The sequence below is a fragment of the Buteo buteo genome, chromosome 1 (genome assembly GCF_964188355.1).
Source record: "Buteo buteo chromosome 1, bButBut1.hap1.1, whole genome shotgun sequence".
NCBI lineage: Eukaryota > Metazoa > Chordata > Aves > Accipitriformes > Accipitridae > Buteo > Buteo buteo.
The window spans coordinates 33,479,600-33,500,709 of NC_134171.1; the positions used below are offsets into that span (position 1 = coordinate 33,479,600).

Consider the following 21,110-nt stretch of genomic DNA (forward strand, 5'->3'; position numbering starts at 1 on the left):
CTCTTCTCCATAAAATCAGAGTGTGCACAATGTTGGGGATCTGGAAGAGGGTTCTCTTAGGTTACATTACCTAAAGGAGCTATAATAAGAGATCTTACTCCTTTGAAAGGGTAGCAGAGCAAAACCATCTACTTACAAGACCTGCCAGTGTGCTCAAGGAACTAAATGTTCAGAGTTAAAACCCACTCAAGGCTAACACCAGAGCAGAGAGTCTGGCACATTGGGACTTACAGCAGAAATCCTAGTTAGAGTCCCCCCAAAAGGGAAGAGTTTACCAGGATGCTAGAAGTCAAACTATTATCAAGTAAAGCATGGGCAAATGTGGGAGTTTAAGAAATTTGGGGAGACTGCTATTAAGATGGTGAGTTGACCTCTCCTTTCTTCCTGAGTGTATTTGGCTTATTTGGTAGAAAGTCCTAAAATGTTTTCAACAGTGATAAAGCAAAAAGTGCTTTTCATGCTCCAAGATCTCAGACACAAGGACACGTGCAATTTTAACGTTTATTACCTGACCAAAGATGTTTCAAGTTTTGGTATGCTTCACAAGAATATTCATTTCTCCCTTGCAAAACAAAACTATATCCAAAAGTTTGACAATATCTGTGTGGAAACACAGAAATTGCAAATCAAAATTTCTTTTGACTTGCCACCGCCTTTAACCCATCCTTTTAACCTCCATTTGAACTTTTGCAGTAGTTAAATTGTAGATTGATGCTTTAAACAGAGCTAAAAAGTGCTGACAGTGTTGGAATAAAGGTTTGAGCACACTAATAGGTTTTAGTGTCTGAAACTTTTGATAATCTGGCCCTGAGTGTCATGGGTCTCTCTGAGTAGATTCCATCTGTCCCATAAAGTTATGTATTGAAATGTAACACAGCCCTTTGATCTTCCCTGTGTGAAGATCCTCGTGTTCCATAAAATCAACAAGATGCTCTCATTCACTGAAAAGCCAGATCTCTGACTTGGTAATTGGCAAGACTATACTACTTGTTAGTGTATGTGCCTTTTTCCCTTTTTTTTATGTCAAGTTGTGTTTGCAGGATCACCCCAACAACACTAGTCAAAAATCAAAGTCTTATTACAACATAGCCAACTAACATTTGGTCATCCTAGCATAATAGCAACTGAGACTGTAAAACAAATGGTTACACTCTGCAGTAAAAAACACTGTACTGAATTAATAGACATATCAGCAATGTTGTTGTTTGTCTTTAGTGAAGTGTTTTAGTATCTATAGGTGTTTTTCACAATGGAGTTTGTTACACAAACATGACAACTAATAGGGCTACTTCAGATTAGCATTGTCATAGTAGGAAGTGGACCAAGAGTAGGGATTTTTTTACCTAAGTGCATAATTAGAAATAAAACTCAGACTGGAAGCACACTTGCCACTTGTGTGCTTACACAAAATACCTGTGCTCAGACCTTCAGCTACTCCTGATAGACTTGAAAAGTAGCCCAGAGGCACAGGCTCTCTCCATGCCAAGCACACATCCACAGTAAGTCCACAACACTGTGTAGAGCAGACTCGTGCGTCGTCTTTCCTTGCTGAGACACTCAGCCCTACACGCAGAGCTGCCACCAAGTTAGTTAGGAGCTCTGTAAGACCCCCAGAATCACCAGTACAAGGGAAATCCAAACAGGGCTGAATCCCAGCTGGCCTCCAACTGTCCCAGAAAATGAAGCACTCTGAGCCCTCAGGGGATCCCCTCATCCTGCCTCAGCATCCACATAGCAGCACTGCTATGTCTGAGTACTTTTATGCAGACAGATGTAGGGCAGGATTTTCCCTTAGTGACTTATCAAGTTCGTTCAAGAACTACACTGCATATCTGTGAACAGAGCCCAGGTGCCTCTACTGCCTATACCTTCATCCTCAAAACTAATTTAGGTCCTTATATGCACTAGTTGGTGAAAACAACGTCTGGCACTGTAAACACTGTGTTTAGGATTGTCTTCTGTCCAGAAAAAAATTTATTATGAAATGTAAAATAAAATTTCATTTCATTTGGTTTTTTCTTCATATCTCCAGAGAAACCCTTATTCACTGTATTTGTTTAGTTTGCAGGTTTATTTAAACATCATTTGTAAGATGTGCTTTTTTCCAGCCTCTTGCCGTATCATCAGTTAATAATATTAATAGTATAATTCTATTCATTAATAAAGGTCCTATTTTCCTATTATTATAAATGCTATTAATATTGAAGCTGCATCCTGTATTATACCACATACTTCCAAAAACAGATGACATCCTGGTCTGCATCAAAAGAAGACTGGCCAGCAGGTCAAAGGAGGTGATTCTCCCCCTCCAGTCAGGCTCTCGTGAGACCCCACCTGGAGTACTGCGTCCAGCTCCGGGGCCCCCAGCAAAGGAAAGACATGGACCTGTTGGGGTGGGTCCAGAGTAGGGCCATGAAGATGATCAGGGGGCTGGAGCACCTCTCCTATGATGACAGGCTGAGAGAGTTGGGGTTATTTAGCCTAGAGAAGAGCAGGCTCTGGGGACACCTTATAGTGGCATTCCAGTACTTAAAGGGGGTCAACAGAAAAGATGAGGAGGGACTCTTTATCAGGGAGTGTAGCGATAGGACAAAGGGTAATGCTTTTAAGCTGAAAGAGGGTAGATTTAGATTAGATATTAGGAAAAAATTCTTTACTGTGAGGGTGGTGAGACAACTGCAACAGATTGCCCAGAGAATTTGTGGATGCCCCATCCCTGGAAGTGTTCAAGGCCAGGTTGGATGGGGCTTTGAGCAACCCGGTCTAGTGGAAGGTGTCCCTGCCCACGGCAGAGGCGTTGGAACTACATGATCTTTAAGGTTGCTTCCAACCCAAACCGTTCTATGATTCTACGATTCTATGGCTCTATGAATTCTATGAAATGTTTTCATGTCATTTACAGTTATCTCATTAGATGGCAGTGTAACATTCAAAACAAATGTTTTCTTCTTGTATACATATGTATTTCATATTCAACAAGAAAAGCAGTTGATTTTATGTTAGGTGATAAATCTAATCTTTTTCTAAAGACAAATTTACTTTTACATTTTGGAATGTTCAAATCTAACATCTGGAAGTGTATCTTAAAATTAAATGCTACGTGTTGATAACTGAATCAAGATACTATTCTTCTTGCCAAAAAGTTATAACTTTTAATAAATAAGATACTATTTACTGTCATCTTTAACTCCTAGGGTCTAGAGTGTTGCAGAAATCAATGTGTTGAGAGGAATGTTGGTTGTAAACAATCTTTATATCTTTTTGATCCTTACACCAGCTGAGAATCAAGTCAGCTCCAGATAGAAGTTTGGAACCACTTTAATATGTTGACCTCAGTAGAAAGAGCCTTTACAATGTCAAGGATCATTAGAGAAGTATTCCTTCTGTATCATAGGTGCCTATGCTGCCCATTTCCTACACTAAAATCTGATTTGTGCTGCTCCATAGTGCAAAGACTTGCTATCTTGCTTTTCAGAAAATCTTACTTTTCTAGAACTGAAAGCATATCTGAGGAGTTTTTTTCTTTTCTAATTCCTTTATACTCATTTCCTCCCTTGATATATCTATAAAGGAGGAAGAAATAGTATTAAAATAGAAAAAAGAACTGCACTAAAGGACGCTAAATCTAAGAAAGATTACATTAAAGTAGTTGGTATGACCAGTAGTGAAGTAAATGAAATGTGTTCAAAATATCTAGTTAAGCTTCATCTTCTTCTGTATTTACAATTTTAAGTTTACCAATGCAGCCAGTCCTGGAATGGGTTTGCAGGACTGGCCAATGGTAACTTGCTGGTTCTGAAGAAGAATGTTGTCTTGAAATTCAATCATTTAATAGTTCTTGCACTAATAAAAAGCACAAGACCTCTGCCCTAGACTACAACTTATTATTTACAACTTATTCCCAGCATGCTAGGTTGCATTCCTTGGACCTTGAAAGCTTCATATATGACAATTCATAGTACTGAAGAAGACCCAGACAGCTTCCCTTGAACACATTAGTTTATTTCAAACTGGTGAAAAAAAAGTATTATCCTGATATGATGAAAGCCAGCCCTCCATTATAGTCAACTGAGTAACATTGTTTTGCATGGAAAAAAGTTATTAAATATAAAAGCCTTTTGCAAAGAGGTACAGAAGGGTATTTTTTTTACCTACCGACCAGGTAATTGAAATGACATATGAAATTCAATCTAAAAAAAGCACATGGAAAAAGCTATCTTACAGTAGTGGACTCTGAACTAGCTATTAAGGCTCAGTTCCATGAAGATAGAACTCAGCTCAGTTCTCAGGAGCAGTCCAGAAAAAATAACCAAGGAAAATGATAGGGCTTATTTTATATTAAATCCTTCTTAGAACACAAACCAAAAAACACCCTCATCCTACTGCATATCTATGATATACCTATATCTTGAATTTAGTAGACAGTTTCATCATCAATGACAAAAAGAACAGAAAGAAACTAGAAACTGGCAATAAGGATGTTCAAAGGTATCCATACAAGGATACAAGGTATGAGTCAAATAAAGAAAGAGAGAAGGAAAGAGAGAAAGGCACATTTCCTCACTGAGTGTGTAACTACATCGTGGAACTCATTGACACAGGCAGTTTTAGGCGTTAAAAGTTTACATGAGCTCAGAGAAGTCTAGACAAATTCGTGGAAGACAAAAAGCACACAAACACAAATATTTAAATGCAAAGGCATTGCCTCTGATTCAGGAAATTGCTGAGTTGCAAGGAGTTGGAGGATGAAAGAATTGTGCTGGGGAAATATCACTATATGCTTGTCGTGGTCCTACCTTCTGCCCTTCACATCTGGCACTGGCCATTAGATAGGACTTTGAGACTGACTGACAGACCCTCTGGTCCGACGTGGTACCACTGTTCATAGGGAAAACAACTAATGAAAATTATTCATGCTATGTATGTGCCTCTCTTTATGATTCAATTTGTTCTCAAGTGCCACATGCTCCAGATGGTATCTTTTTTTTTTCTTTTTTCTGGGAATGAATCCTGCTGCTGAAACATACAAACACAATTTCCACCTACAAAGCATTTTCAGCATTTTGAGACTTTTATACTTTTTGTGACTCAACAGGGTTTCAGTCCTGGTGGAGGAAAATTATAGTAAAGAACTACACCAGTTCTTCTTCAGCATTTCTTTATCGTCAGCTGTTCTGATAGCAGCAGAACTTTTACGGGGGGAAAATAATTCCCAGTTAAAAAATGGGGTTTACATCTCTCCCTTTTCACAATATACATGCTGCCAACAAGGTTATTGATGTACTGTTTCTTTTGATTATACTTTTCAAGGTTACAGAACTAGTCTTGCAGGTGCCTGATAAGAGACAGCAGCCTCCTTAATGTTGTACTGTCCTTCAACGTACAGAAGTCTCCGGCAGTGTGCTAAAGTGGACTGCTTTTGTGTCACAATATTCCTTGAGGGACTTCTCTTTTTCAAAAAATGTCTGATGTGACAAGCATTTTAAGAATCTCTGGTTCTTTAAAATTCTACCTATTCTTCTGGAAAAGCATGCTATCAAAATGCCATGTCCTTTACTGGCATTTATCCTGAAGGCTAGGAAAGCATTTCTGTGAAAGATGGAGTTCTGAGGGTACAGAATTACAGCAGATGTGTTGCAAAGCCCTATTTTAGGATAGTTGTTATTTTTGCACTCTATCAGAGCTGATTGGATTTTCCCATCTGTGTGAAATTACCATGTTTGCCTTTTTTTTAATTCCCAGTGTTGTACACCAGTATGAGCATATCACAAATTTGGCCACAAGACTGTGTCTCTGATAAAAATATCTCTTTGGTGCCTTGTCTTGGTTTTTCCTACATTTAAAATGGCATGATTATTTGTCCCCTACTTTTCTTTTCAAAATTCATTAACAATATAGGATTCTCTTAATTTAATTTTCTGCTTCACTTTAACAGCAAGTCACTCAGTTCCAGGAAATTGGAAAGCAGCAAATTGACTTTATCATTGGATCCTTGGGAGCAGGAAGACTACACATTATGTGATGAGATGACGTAAGTCTACTAAAAATAGAAGGAAAGAACACAAGCAAAAGAAGAAAATAGTTATCTTAGCAACGATAATACATTAAAAAAACACTGTTTTCCAATCTTTTCCTGGTTTTTCCCATCTGCATGGCTAGGAATTGGGGTTTTTTTCCATGATAGCTTTAATCTAGCAAGCAGAAATGTAACTTTTAAACTGAGGTGTTTAAAAATGAAATCCAGGATTATTATTGTTGTTGTTGTTGTTGTTATAGCAAAAGATATTGCAGATCATGTTTTATGAGTTCGTTAAGATGCATCATAGGTGGCTAGAGTTCCCAGCGAAGCTGAAGCACTCACTAATGGCTCTGCAGTATGTGTCCTATCACGCCTTCATGTTGAAATACCTTCTGGAAAAATTTGTCTTCTCATTGGGCACAACCACATATTAACTCAGATTTGAAACATAACATTCTCACATTCATCTTTACTAATATATTAATGTTTCAAATTAAAGAAATAATTTCTTGGAACATAACCTTTTTTTTTAAATACTAGAAAAACATTAATGTGCTACAGAGCCATCGAAGGGATTTAGGAAATTTTCAGTGTAAATAGCAGACATTAAAAACTACAGAGGTGAATATGAGCACATAACTCTAATAGTATGTTTATCTAGGAGTGAATGTGTCAGACCAGGACAGAATAGATAGTCCAAAGTTTTTAGATTTTTGTATCATCAATCACTGGTGACAAACAAAGTGTTACTATAAAATTATAGTTTGATCAGCATTCCCTATCAAATAAATTCATGCTCCCCATACAGTTTGTAGAGCGTGAGAAAAACACCACTATGTTTGCCAGTAATCACCCTTGTTTGACTATTTAGCTGGCAAATAAAATACAGAACGCTTAGGGACACGAAAAACTGTACCACAAGAGGCCTCAGGTGCCATAGTTCAGAGAAAATGGAAAGTGGTGTGTAATTCTACCGAATGTTTTTAAAAGAAAAAAGTTCATTTGCCTTTTAAGGATAAGCAGCCAATGAGATTTGCGTCAGACCAAACAGTTTCTGTCCCGCTTCCCAGCTATATAACCAAGGGCTAAACGCTCGCAAAGCAGTTTGATCCCAGACTGCCGTCGCCTCCCCTCCCTGCACACACACCTTTGCTGCTAGAAACATCCCTCAGCGCACAGCTTGTGCTCAGGCACTCCTCTGCACTTCCCAGCCTCGCTCCCTCGTCAGCCTCAGCTGCACCCCTTTGCACAGAACCACACCGGTGTTAGAGCTGCAGGCTAAGGTAGCCATGCCGGGTGAGGGATTTGGCGTGTCCCGGGAGGCAAGGCAATGCTTTCCTTGGGAGCAGTAAGAGATGCCTCTTTGTAAAAGCAGGGGTGGCTGTTAAAAATCCAGGGTTGCCTCTGACAGTGAACACTGAGCAATACAAGCATCTGTGGCATAGCCTTCACCAGAAAAGGCCAGCTCTTCCAATGAAACTGGAGATAGGGGTTGATCGAGGAGTTCAGGCTATAGTTTCTAAAAATGTGAGGGTGATTAGGAAGACTTGATTCCCTCATGAAACTGAATGTGGCTTGTGAAGAGAAGATAGGAGGCTATGTATATAGAAGAAGAACTGAGGACTGACAGATCAACTTTTGGAGAGAATCCACTGCATGGAGAGCATAGTTTGTGCAAATAGTTAGGGACATGGGACTGGGAATTGTTCATAATACATTAACCCCATCCTGCCATTCTCAGTGCTTTGGACCACTGTCTAATTCCCTCTTAGGAAAAGAGAAGCAGAAATGTTAGCCAATTATGATTTGATTAGGTGAGTATTCCCATGTATTTCAAACAGACTTAAAAGATACTCACTTCCTGCTAGACTGTATATCTCTACTTTCTGGTAGCATGAAAAATAAATGTTATATCTCATAAGTCAGTAGCAAAATACATTAATTTTAATACCATTACACACTTATGAACTTTATATAGAAAAGCAGAACACCAGCCAATTTCCTTCTCTTTTTTTCAGCTATGTGAATGAAAACCCGAACAAAAAAATTAAGTTCAAATAAACCCAAAGATCAAAAATATATGTCTTTTGATTATTTTTCCTTTACTATCAGATCTCTTCTGCTGATTTGAATAGGTTACCTAGGAGAAACAATGTATAAAAGTCTGTCTTCAGATCTCTGATAGGAAATCCCCACTGCAGCAATAAATATTATATCTACGGCAGGCAATTGGCAAGCTACCTTGATCATGATAGTCCCTGGCTGACAATCACACAAAAGTGAGACCAGAAAGTATATCTTAAATGTTTCAGCACTTGGATTTTCCTAACTACTCCTTTCAAGTTCTTTATGAACAACTTGTATATAGATCAAAACATGCTAATTTCATCATTGCTGGCCAGCATCATAAAAGAATCATATGAAAACATATGGGCACACTCACCAACTTTTTAAGCAACCAAATCTTTCATAGAACTATTGAAGTTTCTTCATGAGATAAAAGAGTTTTGCTGTTTTGAAACAATAGTACTTCTTTTTTTAATATGAAAACGTATGAGAGTGCTGTGTGTCATTCATCATCTGTCACCTTTTCATTTAAAGCACTGTCAAGGGGCTGCCTAAATATGTAAAGGTAGCAAGGGCTAGTACACTGCACAGCCAAGACAGGTTTGGTTTTTGACCCTGAACGCACTGCCAAATTCCCCAAAGCAACAAGAACGAAATATCAAAAAACCATATGCAATACCTGGTTATGAGATGTACCTTATTTTTTCTCTCTTGCAACAGTCTTTGAAGGAGCATTGGTGAGCTGCAAGTGATCTGTTCTCAGAGATGCTCAGGGATAGGAAATGCATCCTAAAGATTGACCTAAAGAAGCTGAGAGGAGGTAAGAGCATTAAGAAAATACAGACTCACCATATGAAAAATTGTCAACAGAGCAGATAGAATGGCTTAAGGCAAATTCTGCTAATAACCTAGAATTAGGTGAATTGAGCTTTTCAAGGTGTATACGCCACAAAGAAAACCTACAGAAACATCTACATATTCCTTATAGCAGTTGTTTGCCTAGCACCATCATCAGAATGGAGAACACTTCACATGGTTAAGATTAGCAGACACAGTCCTAGATAAAAGAATTTATCTCCTCATTATGGTAAACTTGAGAAGTTAACTGAGGTTATAAGCCACAAAACCACAACCACTACACAAATGTGGGTACCTTGGACCCAATTTTTAGTAATAAATCAAATGCAATGTGGTGCTTGCAGTGGTACTTGAATACAGCCATGAGATATTTCTAGTTGCATGAGACAATTTCATACTGCACCTTACAGTGTTCAGCAACCACAAAGCACAAAACTCACCTCAGGAGACCTTATGATTTTGGAATAGATACCCATGGCACCATGACCTAAAAGAGAAAGTGTGAGTGTCTAGGTACTATGCCACAAAGGGTTTAGGCTTTAGTGTTTGGCAGTTTCTAGTTTATACATAAAGATAATAGCATAGAATTAAGAGCATTTGCTGACCATTTGGTGACAGTTAAGTACTGGAGTCTAGCTCACTAAGGAAAGTTTGGACAATGCAGTCTCCTCACAGCAAAAATCTACTGTCTGTTTATTCAAAGAGGAATAAGACTGTAGCAAGAGTAGGAATTCTTTTGGATTAGCTGGAAAAAGATCAATAAGAAAAAAACAAGTATCCAGATCCCTACACTAAATCATAGATGGTAGCTAAAGTGGTTTTTGTACAAAAAAAAAAAAAAAAAAAAGGTGGGGGGAGAAGCCTCTGATCTATCTGTTAAGAACTACAGTTCTGAAAGTTTGACTGGAGGGCCAGCAACACAGCATAGCTTTGTAGAACCATGACAAGGAGTTTCCTGAACAGGAAAATATACCATCTGACATTTAAAAAATCAAACCCCATTCTAAATCCTACCTGGAATACAGTAGGCTACAAGCATGCATTCATATCTTCATGTTAAAAATTACCAAAGGTATAGACCATTTTAATAGGTCCATTCTGCAGCAGGTTAAATTTCTTGACAAATTTACAGAATTATATGTGTTATAAGACTTTTCTGCACTTGTTTAGCTTAATGATTAATTAGAGATATTGTCCCCTTATAGGTGGTGAAAATGAGATCTAAAGACTCTAATAGATAGTCTCAAGGTTGAATAGCTAGAGGAAAAGTCAGAACAAAAAGCAGAATGCTGTTCTGACTTTTCATGCTGTCATTGAGTTATGCTACTTTTCAGAAAGAGTAGATGGCCAAAGTGGTGCTAAATCTATGAGATAAAGACCTACCCAGTCTTTGTCCAGCTGAAAAGAAAAAGAGTTTCTGGTTAGAGTTCAAAACCTGATAACCCACCTGATCAGTAGGCTCCCTAGTACAGACTTACTAGTTGTGAAAATCATCTTGGATTTTGCAAAAAGTCCTGAGAATATTCCCCTTCCTATCATTTCACCTCCATTATTTCATGCCAAACTCCAGCCAACTGGCTTCCATCCATACTTCTGCTAGAAAAGGAAATTATATTTTCTGGCTCCACAAAATAGGAGACATAGAACTAGCATTATCAGGATATTGATGGCTTGATAGTTAATATTATTTCATGCTCCTCCCCAGAAGCTTCAGCACAACAGGGGTCAACTGCTAAAAACTGTTAAGTGTAAGCGTAGTCGCCTATCACCACCTTCTGCTATCTCAGCCACGTGCAGATGAAACCACCCTAAGGCAAATCTATCCACCTTGAGACCCATGGTCATGTCTATGGCATCTTGTAGCCACTGGAATTAAAGATGGATGGAAGACCTTGGTTGAATAATAAAGAGACAAACATGTTCCCTGAAACAGTCAACCACTCAAGACTGTTATTGCCAGGAATAAAGGAAACACTTGCAACTAATTTGAAAAGCATCTTTCATAAATATATGCTAGTGTAGATATGTATATATAAAAGATGACATTTGGGACACAAATGTGACTTAACTTGGGCTGTGTTCATAAATCAAGTAACACTCATGACTTGAAGATATCCATGAAAGTAATATTATGTGGTTTGTGATATTTTAAGCATGAATAAAGCATGATTCAATTTTCCTATAATTAGACAAAATATATAAACCAGGACTTTACCACAGAAAGATTTTTATTAAGCTCACTTTCAAAAGACTGCCTTTCTAACACTCCTACTCCTCTCCCTATGAACTGCATTTACTAGAGATTTGCTATAATAAGAGAACAGTACCAATAGCATTTTGGATATGTTCAAAATACAGAGAGCTACTGTCACCACTGCTTTAATTCAGTATATTCTCTTTTTCCTGAACTTCCAGAATTATTCTAGTGTCTGATCACATTGCAGATGAAATAGTAATTTTGGCAAGCTTCCAACCAATTTCTGTTTGAAACTTAATATCTCTCCAACCGGCAACAGAAGTAACTGTTTGACCTCTTCCCTGGTTTTGGTTTTGGGGTTTGGGTTTGTTTTTTTTTTCTTCCTATTTGTGTACAACTTATTCATAAAGATGTTATGGTTAAGTATGTTCCACCTGAGAAGCTTTTACACCTTTCTGGTTTTCTGCCCATGAATCTCTGACTGTTAAGAACCCATAAACCATTGTCAAAAGTGCTGCAAAACTTTGTATCAAAAACTTAGTTAAAACTAATGCTATGAATAAACTTTCCTGATTAACATTTTGATGGTATATAACAACTCCAGAACATTCTCTTTCTCTCTCTAGCAATATATTTATTGCCTTATACTGAGATGAGCACATGTACATCCAGATGTGCACTGACACCAGGTACACTAACAGCAATGATTTCACTACAACAGCTGAATATACTACTGCAAAGGAAATTGTTTTAAGAGAAATGTCTGCTAAAGCGCAGGTTGATGCAGACTTGCAGAAAGTGTAGAATTCCACCATCATGTTCTTCAACGTTGTGAAATGTTTGCTTCTCTTTTCTGCCCCATAAAAGGAAATGACCCAGAGGAGAATTGACTTCAAGTCTTAATCCTAGTTGGGGTTCTACAATGAATGCCCGGAATATATACACCTGTATTATTCCTACTCTCTTTCCCATGCAGTGGAGATGTGGTACTGTCTGATCTCATGCAGCTGTTGTTACATTCATATAACTTGAGTCTTCAAATGGTTGCACGACTAAAAAACGCCACCAAATAATTGCAGAGAATTTAACAGCAGTGAAGTCAATAGTTTTTCTCACATGAAAAGCAAAAGGAGCAAATGCAGAGATTTCCAAAAGGCCTCCTTACCGGTAGCATCTCCACGCAGTATGGAGCAAGATGAGCAACACTTAAGCATCTTACCACAGTGTTCTCAGTATTTATGACACAGGCTTGGTCCAGTACATTAAGGCAATAGTGAAGATGCATTTATGGTATATAAAACTGCCTTACCTCTGTTTAGTTCTTGGCTGTACAGAAAAAGGAGTATGGCAAACCTAATGGTTTGCAATGGTATAACTGGAGCCATGGTACGGTGGTACCAGCATGATTACACAAACTGAAAAAAAAAAAAAATAATCACACCTGTATCTCATTTAACTGCTGGTAAAGACTATGTTTAAGTAAATCTTCACAAAGTTACTGAAGCAAGATTGGATGGCTATGAAAAAGAGAGTTAACAGAGGACATCAAGAAATGAAAATAGCTGGAAATGAAAGCTATTATGAAAATGTACTTGTTAAATGACTCTCACATGTCAGAAAGTAAATTCTGCAAAACCCTGAAGTGCTACCAGAGTGCATGGCCATATCAATGATTTGAACTTTCAGATAGAATCAGTGAAGCTGGATGTCACACCTGAGCATGAAAGATAACATCAATAAGCTTATGACAGAAAACAGGAAGATATGGACGGGACCAAACTTGGGTCTGTGCAAACATAAATGGTTCAGACCAATGAAAGGACTATGTGCCTTTTAGACTGGCTGTCCACTTTTCCTGATTATATCAGCTCATCTAATGAAAAATACCCATTTCTGGAGGCACTTGGGTTCTCCTATATCCTGTAACTGTTACAGCTGGAAGACTTCCACAGAAGACTGTTAAAAATGCTACCTTCTGCATTCTGACCAAGAGCACAAAGATTAATAAGAGTAACAATTTCACTTCAGATATGCTCAGAAGTCAAGGTTACTCCTGGATTTCAGAAAGTCTCCTGTATGGCTAGTATATTCTTTCTGACACAACTTGGAAAAGAGAGCAGCAGAAAACAAAGTATGTGAAGAAATACAGAACTGGCATGGAGCGCTCAATTTCCAGCCAGGTCTGAGATCAAAGGGCCAAGTTTTACAGCTACTAGAAGAATCAGTGGGAAGCAGAACGCGGAGATGCACCTGCTACAAACTGCATAACTACCCTGGAAAAAAGGAAAGGCAGAAATAGGGCAGCCAATCATGCAGGGATTTATTTCAAGATGTGACATTTTCTCTGCCTTCAGAGATTTCCTCTGAACCTCAAACAATGTCACTTCCTTCAGATTACCCTCTTCATGACTTTAGAGCAGCCCACAGCTTTCAAATTGATAGGGTTATGCAAAATGTAATGAGTGGTAAACTAGATCATTAATTCTACTGGTTAAATAAAACCAACCTCTCCCTCTGTATCCAGTTGGGCTTTCTGAAGTGGGAGTGAAAACCACACAAAAAAACCAACCACTGACAACTAAAGCTATTAGTGTAACGACATACGAAAATAGCTATTTTGAGGTGTTGCTTTCGCATCCGCCGTTTTCAAACTAGAAAAACATTAACTGCATCTGAATATCATGATGGACAGAATGTCACAGAGAGCAAATAGATGCTGCAAGCAAAATGAAATGGGAAAGCACAGTATCTTTCTTCAATGACAATACACCAGAACTAAAAAAGGAGGCTGTGGCAGCTTTTCAATGCTCTAGAGGTTTTGTAGTCAGTCATCACCACCGTACCGGCTCCATTACATTTTGTTCAAGGATTATTGGCATATATCCAAAATGGGAATGGGGCAAGGAAATGACAAGCATGTATAAATCTTCTTCTTCTTATATATGTTGGCTAGGTGTTTGGATCCAGAAGTTTCAGACGATTATTCACCACTTAAAGCTAACCCTCAGTTACTATTCTGGACTGTATCGTATCTGTGAAAAAAGATGCACAATAATAATAACAAGGATGATTACAGCCCTTGCCATCTTCAAAGTACTTTTGAGGTAGTTGGATTAACAGTAAACTGCTTATCCAAAGAGAGAGAACTCTTTTATTGATATGATTTAAACACGGTGTTTGCCAGAAATGCATGGCAATTATGTCCTGAGCAGCAGCCACAGTTTTTTTGCACAACTTATGCAGAATAGATTACTTTTCAACATGCAGAGGAAAAATTTTTCTATTTAAAGCATATAATTCGGTCTTCAGTTATTGACCTATTACTAATGGGACTCAGTGCAACCCATAAAATCATTATTTTATGGTAAGTTGAAGTGCATCACAACATTCTTTTACTAAACCGCATTCAGTGTACTGTAGATCTTCCACTGCCTGTTTTTCAGAAAATTTTAATGAAGCCTTTAACCTTAGTAAGTTACCTACTGCTAGCCACAAAGTGCTGAAACACCTTTTTGTATATCTGCATTCAATTTCTATTTGGCAGAAAGTAAAATTATTTTGTCCACTGTCCATCAGTAATCTATGCTCATCCATTACTCATTATAGATTGGAAGAGGTTCTGGTCCAGTGATGGCTCTAGCAAGTGTGTAATATACTGGAAAATGTTTTTCCATTAATACCTTGATTTGATAATAAACGATGCCCATGCAGTACTCGAACCATATGCTTCCACAAAACTGAACTCAAATGAGTTGTCTTGAGCTGGAGCCCACTGGGACCGCTGGCACCTGAAACATGAGACCACCTCTGGTACAGCATAAATATCGCTGCCCTCTCCTGGACTGCCTTTCCTGCACTCCTTTTCCTGGACCAGCCTTCCCTGTGGAGGTGGCAATCATCTGACAGCAAGCTTCAGCAGGTTTAGGTCTAAATCATATAGGGTCTGTCATTAAACCTTAGTATTCTTACACAGAGCAGAGACTTACTTTCCTGTTAGTCAATATGCAGATCCGTTTGTGCTTCATAACTGACAGTCGTGAATTAAATTAGTGTAAATTAAATTCGTACGATGTACCTGTTGTATAGCTGTAACTAGCGTAGAGACATAGCTCATCTTTTTCCTGACAGTCTTCACACAAAAACTTACGCTGATATTATTCCCTAAAGGAGGAATTAAGGTAAAAAAGTAGCCTCCTTAGGCTGCTCTGTACTCAGAAGCTTTTCAGTCAGCGACATGAGAAACTTCTTACTCTGATACTGTTTAACCTTAAACATATTGATAGGAAATATAATTAAAATATCTTATACAGTGATGAGAATCTTACATGAAAATTTTAAGTAATACAGAGAATAGTTATTTGTGTATTAGCAAAGTCAGTAGGAACCATTTGGCAAAAAAAAATCAAGCACGTTGTGATCTGAATCAAGATTTCAAGAGCTAATACTACTTTTTCTTTCAAGGTAACTGCAGTACACTTCGCGACTGTTGCAGGTTTGAAACATTACACATAGTGTGCTAAGAGACTCTCAATTTAAAAATGACAGTAAACCCAATAAAGTGAAATAACGTTTAATTCCCTTTTTAAATGTGCATTTGAACTCAATACAGATCTGTAAGGCACTCTCACAGGTAAAAAAAAAAATAATTAAACATTCTTTCCAAAATAAGGATAGTCACAAGGCAATGGTATGTGCATAAAATATAACCTTATCTGAAACATGAAATATGAATGTTCAGGTTTTGGATGCATTGCAATGTAATGCCATTTCTGTATGATGACACTACTGAGAGTAAATATTGGCACTGTAAATGATTTCTCATCGGGGTTAGGGGCTTGTATTCTCTTCATATCCCAGTAAAAAATAAACTCTTTAATAAATAAATATATAAAATAAATATTTGCTATCTGGAAATGTATAAATAGGTCCATCCTGAAGAAAAGTTCCAGCTCTGACTATGATGCATCGACATCTAAGGTCCGTCACTAAAGTGGAGCCACTAAAACTTCATATACAGTTCTCAGGATTTATTACTATTTTACAGTCCATTTCTTTCTACTTCTTCCAGCTGTTGTCTCATCCACATGATGTAGGTAGTTCTTTGCTAATTTATGGACCATAGGTAATCCAGACAAAACTGCCAAGAGTTTGTTATTTTTAAAAAAGTCACACTCCAACTTCCCTCTGGTTACTGGCTACGAAACAGTTCAGCGAGTTTGAAGGAGGCTGGTCCACTCTCAGCTTTAAGGCTTTGTCTCCTAAATCCAAAGGTTAGAAAACAGAGGCTTGCCTATCACAAAGTAGCTTCTTCTAATCCAGCATCCTAGACCTCTGCAGGTCCCTTATGCTAGGATTGCCATGAAAGCAAGGGCAATGGCTCCAGTATGGGTTTTTTTCCAAAGTTGCCTCCTTCCTCAGCTGTATCCTAATACATCTTTGTACAGTTCTGGAACTCTTTCAGGATCCACGGGCCGGGGCAAGAAATGTGTGAACTTCTGGTGTCTTTTGGACCTTGCCCCATCTCTGGGAGTACCGTCTTTGTTAAGTGCTACAAAGTACCGCCGCCCCGAATCTCCATGTTTGTACACATTGGACGAGTAAGTGTTGTACCAGTTTTCCTCAAACTGCTCCCTGAAGATGCATTCAGAAGTTAGTTTCTCCTACAGAAAGAAACAGTGAAGAAAAATAAGAAGCTGTCTCTAGATATCTGAACATACTTGAAAAAATATGATAAAAATAAAGAAAATGCTTTAGGCTTTGTGCGGCCTTACTGTTCATTTAACTGTCAACAAATCAAACCCAAGAAGAGTATGTAGACATGACACTGAGTTTGGAAGCCTGCTTTAACCTTTATTCTTTTGAAAACCAGAGCTGTATGTATACAATTTTGGATTTAAATACAAATTAGGTAACTTTCTCTCTAAGAAGGCATTACTTATTTATGATTTAACTAAAATTCACCTGACCTCCAGGAACTACATTATGTAGACTTCTGTCTTGGGGTATCTACCATTCTAGAAATGAGATATGGTGGAAGGACTCAGGTGCAATGTAACAGATCAGGAACATATTTCCATGTGGTCTTTGTGATGTGCATCACATCTCACGTTTTAAACAGGACTAACCATGACCAAAGGAACTGAAGAGACAGAATATTTTATCTCAAGATGTTTTAAGACTTGAAAGGAGAAGAGTTTAAGACTGTTATTACCCTGATAGTATTGGAAAAATCAAAAATTATATTTTTACGGTTATATGTTGAAGTTATTCAACAGCTAGAAATCAGCTGTGATGAGTACAAGCTTATTTTCATTCTTAAATGCAAATATCCCAGTTGGGATCTACAGATACTGCAGGTACTCTTGCACCATTCAGATTTTTCAAATAACAGTGGTACCCAGCTGTGACATATGGTATTATCCTTTTTCCCAGCATCTGGAAGAATGTTTTTATGTTAAAAAGCTGGTACCTGGAAGTAACACCTGCTGATTTGTAACGGAGCATTAGACTATACATAAGGTCAGGGTACTATACTAATTGTTGTTTATTTGTTCCATAACTATCCTTTTAACTTTTTTCAAGTTGCATTCAATGTTTTTGATGATAGACTATGCACTATGATACATTTGCAGTATTGCTAAAAAGAAAATGAGATAGCAGGCAACTTAAATGTTGTTTGAATAGCTGGTTTAATTTAGCTATTTTTGCCATAATTCAAGACAAGTATTTCTTTTCAGTTCTCTTCATCTAGGACAGAGAAACTTTTCCCATTGAATTTTTAGTATCCAAGGCTATCCTGTATACTTTAAAAATATACATTTCAACAGGAAAAGATGTTAGTGTTTTAAAAGCTAAGATGACCTCAGCTAGCTACTTGAGGGGTTTGCATAGTGCTAAGAAGTGAATCAAAACCACAACTTGTATGAGCTGACATGAAATCGGTACTTACAGAGCCATAGAGTTCTCCCTTCTCATTCATTCCAAGGTAAAGGCCACTGTCCACGCCTCTAATACTGACCAGTCCCACTGCCACACTGATGAATTCAAGGATACCTGAAAAAAAAAGAAGAGATTGCTTTAATTCAACTTGTAAGCATACAGTACGTAGCATCCAAAATGCAGTTGACAACAAGTAGAAAATGTACGTACTACAATAAATGTGGCCTAGTTTTTCTGAAATTTCAGATACTATATGGAAATGTATACCACATTCACAGGAAAGCCATCTGAGAAACCTCATCTAGGAACAAGAAACCTACACCGTTTAAGAAGCTTTTTTTTTAATGTTGAATATGAAAGGATTTTATTCAGCGCGGAGGCTAAAGCATTCAGTACTATGCAGTTGGAATCTATAATGATTACACACTATTTGCTAAACTGCCTACTCAAACATTGGAAGGTAGGTTTGAATTACCTGAAAATATACTTTACTTTCTCTATAGCATTATCTTAAAAAAACACATGCATTATTAGATCATTTGAATGGATATCAAAGTACAGATGGGAATTTTATATAACAGAATATACCCACAGGAAAAAAAAATATTTGCCAGACATCTTATCTAGCATATGGGCCCACACCTCTTGACACAACTTGCTGTCTTCAGAGCAGGCTTTTTATGTGCAAGAAATATGCTGTTTATTTGCTAATGTTTGGGTAATAGCATTATTTATATTACATTTGCCCAAAAATGTAATATATATTAATAATCTAAAGTATTTGGGAGATGAGGCACTATTTGAAGCCTGAATTTGGTAAGGGTATGCCAACATATTTAACCAATTGATATGCACAGATTACAGTACATACAAAACATGAAAGAAAGGGAACGTGTGAACTGGCTTTTTGGAAGTTGTTAACAATGTAAACAAAGCCTCAAAAAGAAGTTATTTTAAAGTCATACCTAGGATTTTGCTCTGCAGCAGCAAAACCACAAAACATTAAAAAAAAGTCTGAATCTAAGGTAAGTGGTTTTAAATAGTGCATTTGATTCTGATGATGACTTTTTGTCTATTTGCTGCATTTATGATTACTCTTTTTCATTCAGGACCATTTTCCACTCTCAGATGGTCTGTCTGGACTATACAATAATTTAAAATGTTTTTAATTCTAATTGAGCTTTGGCATGTTTCTTACTTATATTGCCAAGCAGCAAAGAAAATAAACCCTTTACAAAGAGTAAGCACTAAAAACTCCATCGCATGTAAATCATCCCAGTTTTCCAGTTCCTAAAGCACAAAGTCCCACAGAAAGAGGTCGAGGTATTTTGTCTTTCTGGTATCATTTTCAAAGCCACCCTTTTTCAAAACTATAATAAGCAGGTGATTCAACCCACAAAGCAACCACATCAGACAAACCTGCCGAGAATAGTGGTAGAATAAAGGAAGAACATTTCTAAAAAGCCCAGTAAATGTTTGATCTGGGGCTAACTTTTTTTTCTTCTAAACCAAAGATTTATTTCATGTTTACACGCTGTAGGAAATCTTCCTTCTGAGGAGAACTGCCTGTTTGACTACTGCTTTTTTACTTCTGAAAACATCCATGTGTTATAAAAGCAATTAAGAGCCATTCCAGCAGATTGTTTTGACTATGGGGAGGATGATAGGAAACTCTTTAATCACCTTTTTACGACTGCTAAATCAATACACACAAAAAACCCCTCACATGTAGCTGACAACAGCATGTTTGTTCAGACGTCCAGTTGCTACAACTACTATTTAGGATTTGCTCTTGTATCTCAGGAAACATTTACATTTTGGGGTTGTCTTCCCCTCCTCTTGGTTTATTGGCAGAGAAAGTTGACTGGGAGGCGGTTTAGGTATCTGAGCAAAGCGGCGGTTTAGGCCCCTCTGCTTCAACTCTCTGCCCCGCAGAACAAAGCGGCCTCACGCAGCCCGAGGGTCAGCGCGCCCGCGTCCACGCTCCCCGTGGCTCCGCGGAGCCCCAAGACGCTCCGAAGCGGACAGCGCGTGCACACGCGACCGGTCCCGCTTCCCACCTCTCCCGCCACACCTGCGGGCGTGGGCGTGCGCTCGCAGACCTCCAGCACAGGCCGAGCGAGGCAGACACGCGTGCCTCCCGCCGCGCGTGGGACGCGCAGCCCTCCCTCTCCGCCTTGCCCTGGTGCAGCCCCCGTGGATTAACAACGCCGGGGGGGGTGGGGGGGGTGACGCCGGTACCCAGAGCTCACCCACCTGCCCCGGCATCACCGGCAGGCGTCACACCTCCCTCCCGAGGCTACGACGGCTGGCGCCCAGCTCCACACGCGTGCCCTCGCCTACCCGCACAGGCACACGCACCCAAACGCACGCGTGCCCGCCCGCCCGGCGGAGCGCGGCCGGGGGCCGTGCCGCAGCCGCCTACCGAAGAGGCTGTGGTCCTGGCGGGTGCCGCGCACGCTGCCGTCGGGCAGGATCTGCAGGTGGAAGCCGGTGCGGCAGTAGAGCTGCCGCCGCCGCAGGATGCCCTGCAAGTGCGCCAGGTCCGCCGCCGCCGCCGCCGCCGCCGCCGCGCCGCCCCCGCCGCCCCCGCCGCCGCCGCCGCCGCGGGCCGCCCGCTCCGCCGGCGCCCGGCGGTCCCCCAGCAGCGCCGGGCGCTCCCCGGCGGGCGGCAGCAGGAAGTGGGCGCCCACCGGCTGCCCCAGGCCGTCCAGGCCGCCCAGGAAGCCCCCCACCTCGGCCAGCGGAGCCATGGGGGCGCGGGGCGAGCGGGCTAGGGCGCGGCGGCGGAGAGCGGCTGCCGGCCTCTCCCGGCGGGCATGTGGGGGTGCGCGGCGGGGCCCCAAGCATGGGGAGCCGGCAGGGCAGGGCAGAGCCGGGCCGTGCCGAGCCGAGCCGAGCCGAGCCGCGCCGCGCCGAGCTGTCCGGTGTGAGCCAGGCGGCGGGGTGGTGTTTATCCACCCCGCGTGTGTATATATATATACGGCGGTCCCCCTGACATATGCTAATGAAGGCCTCCGCGGGGAGGCT

At 39.8% G+C, this 21,110-nt stretch overlaps 1 protein-coding gene across 1 annotated transcript; it reads right to left on the bottom strand.

Annotated features, from left to right (window-relative positions):
* Positions 1 to 16,555: 16,555 nt before the first annotated feature.
* FGF20 (fibroblast growth factor 20) lies at positions 16,556 to 21,081 on the bottom strand. The gene is given in 5 exon segments (XM_075041548.1): positions 16,556 to 16,801; positions 18,091 to 18,194; positions 20,506 to 20,941; positions 20,943 to 21,035; positions 21,037 to 21,081. Coding segments are annotated over 5 exon segments (924 nt in total).
* Between the last annotated feature and the right edge of the window lie 29 nt (positions 21,082 to 21,110).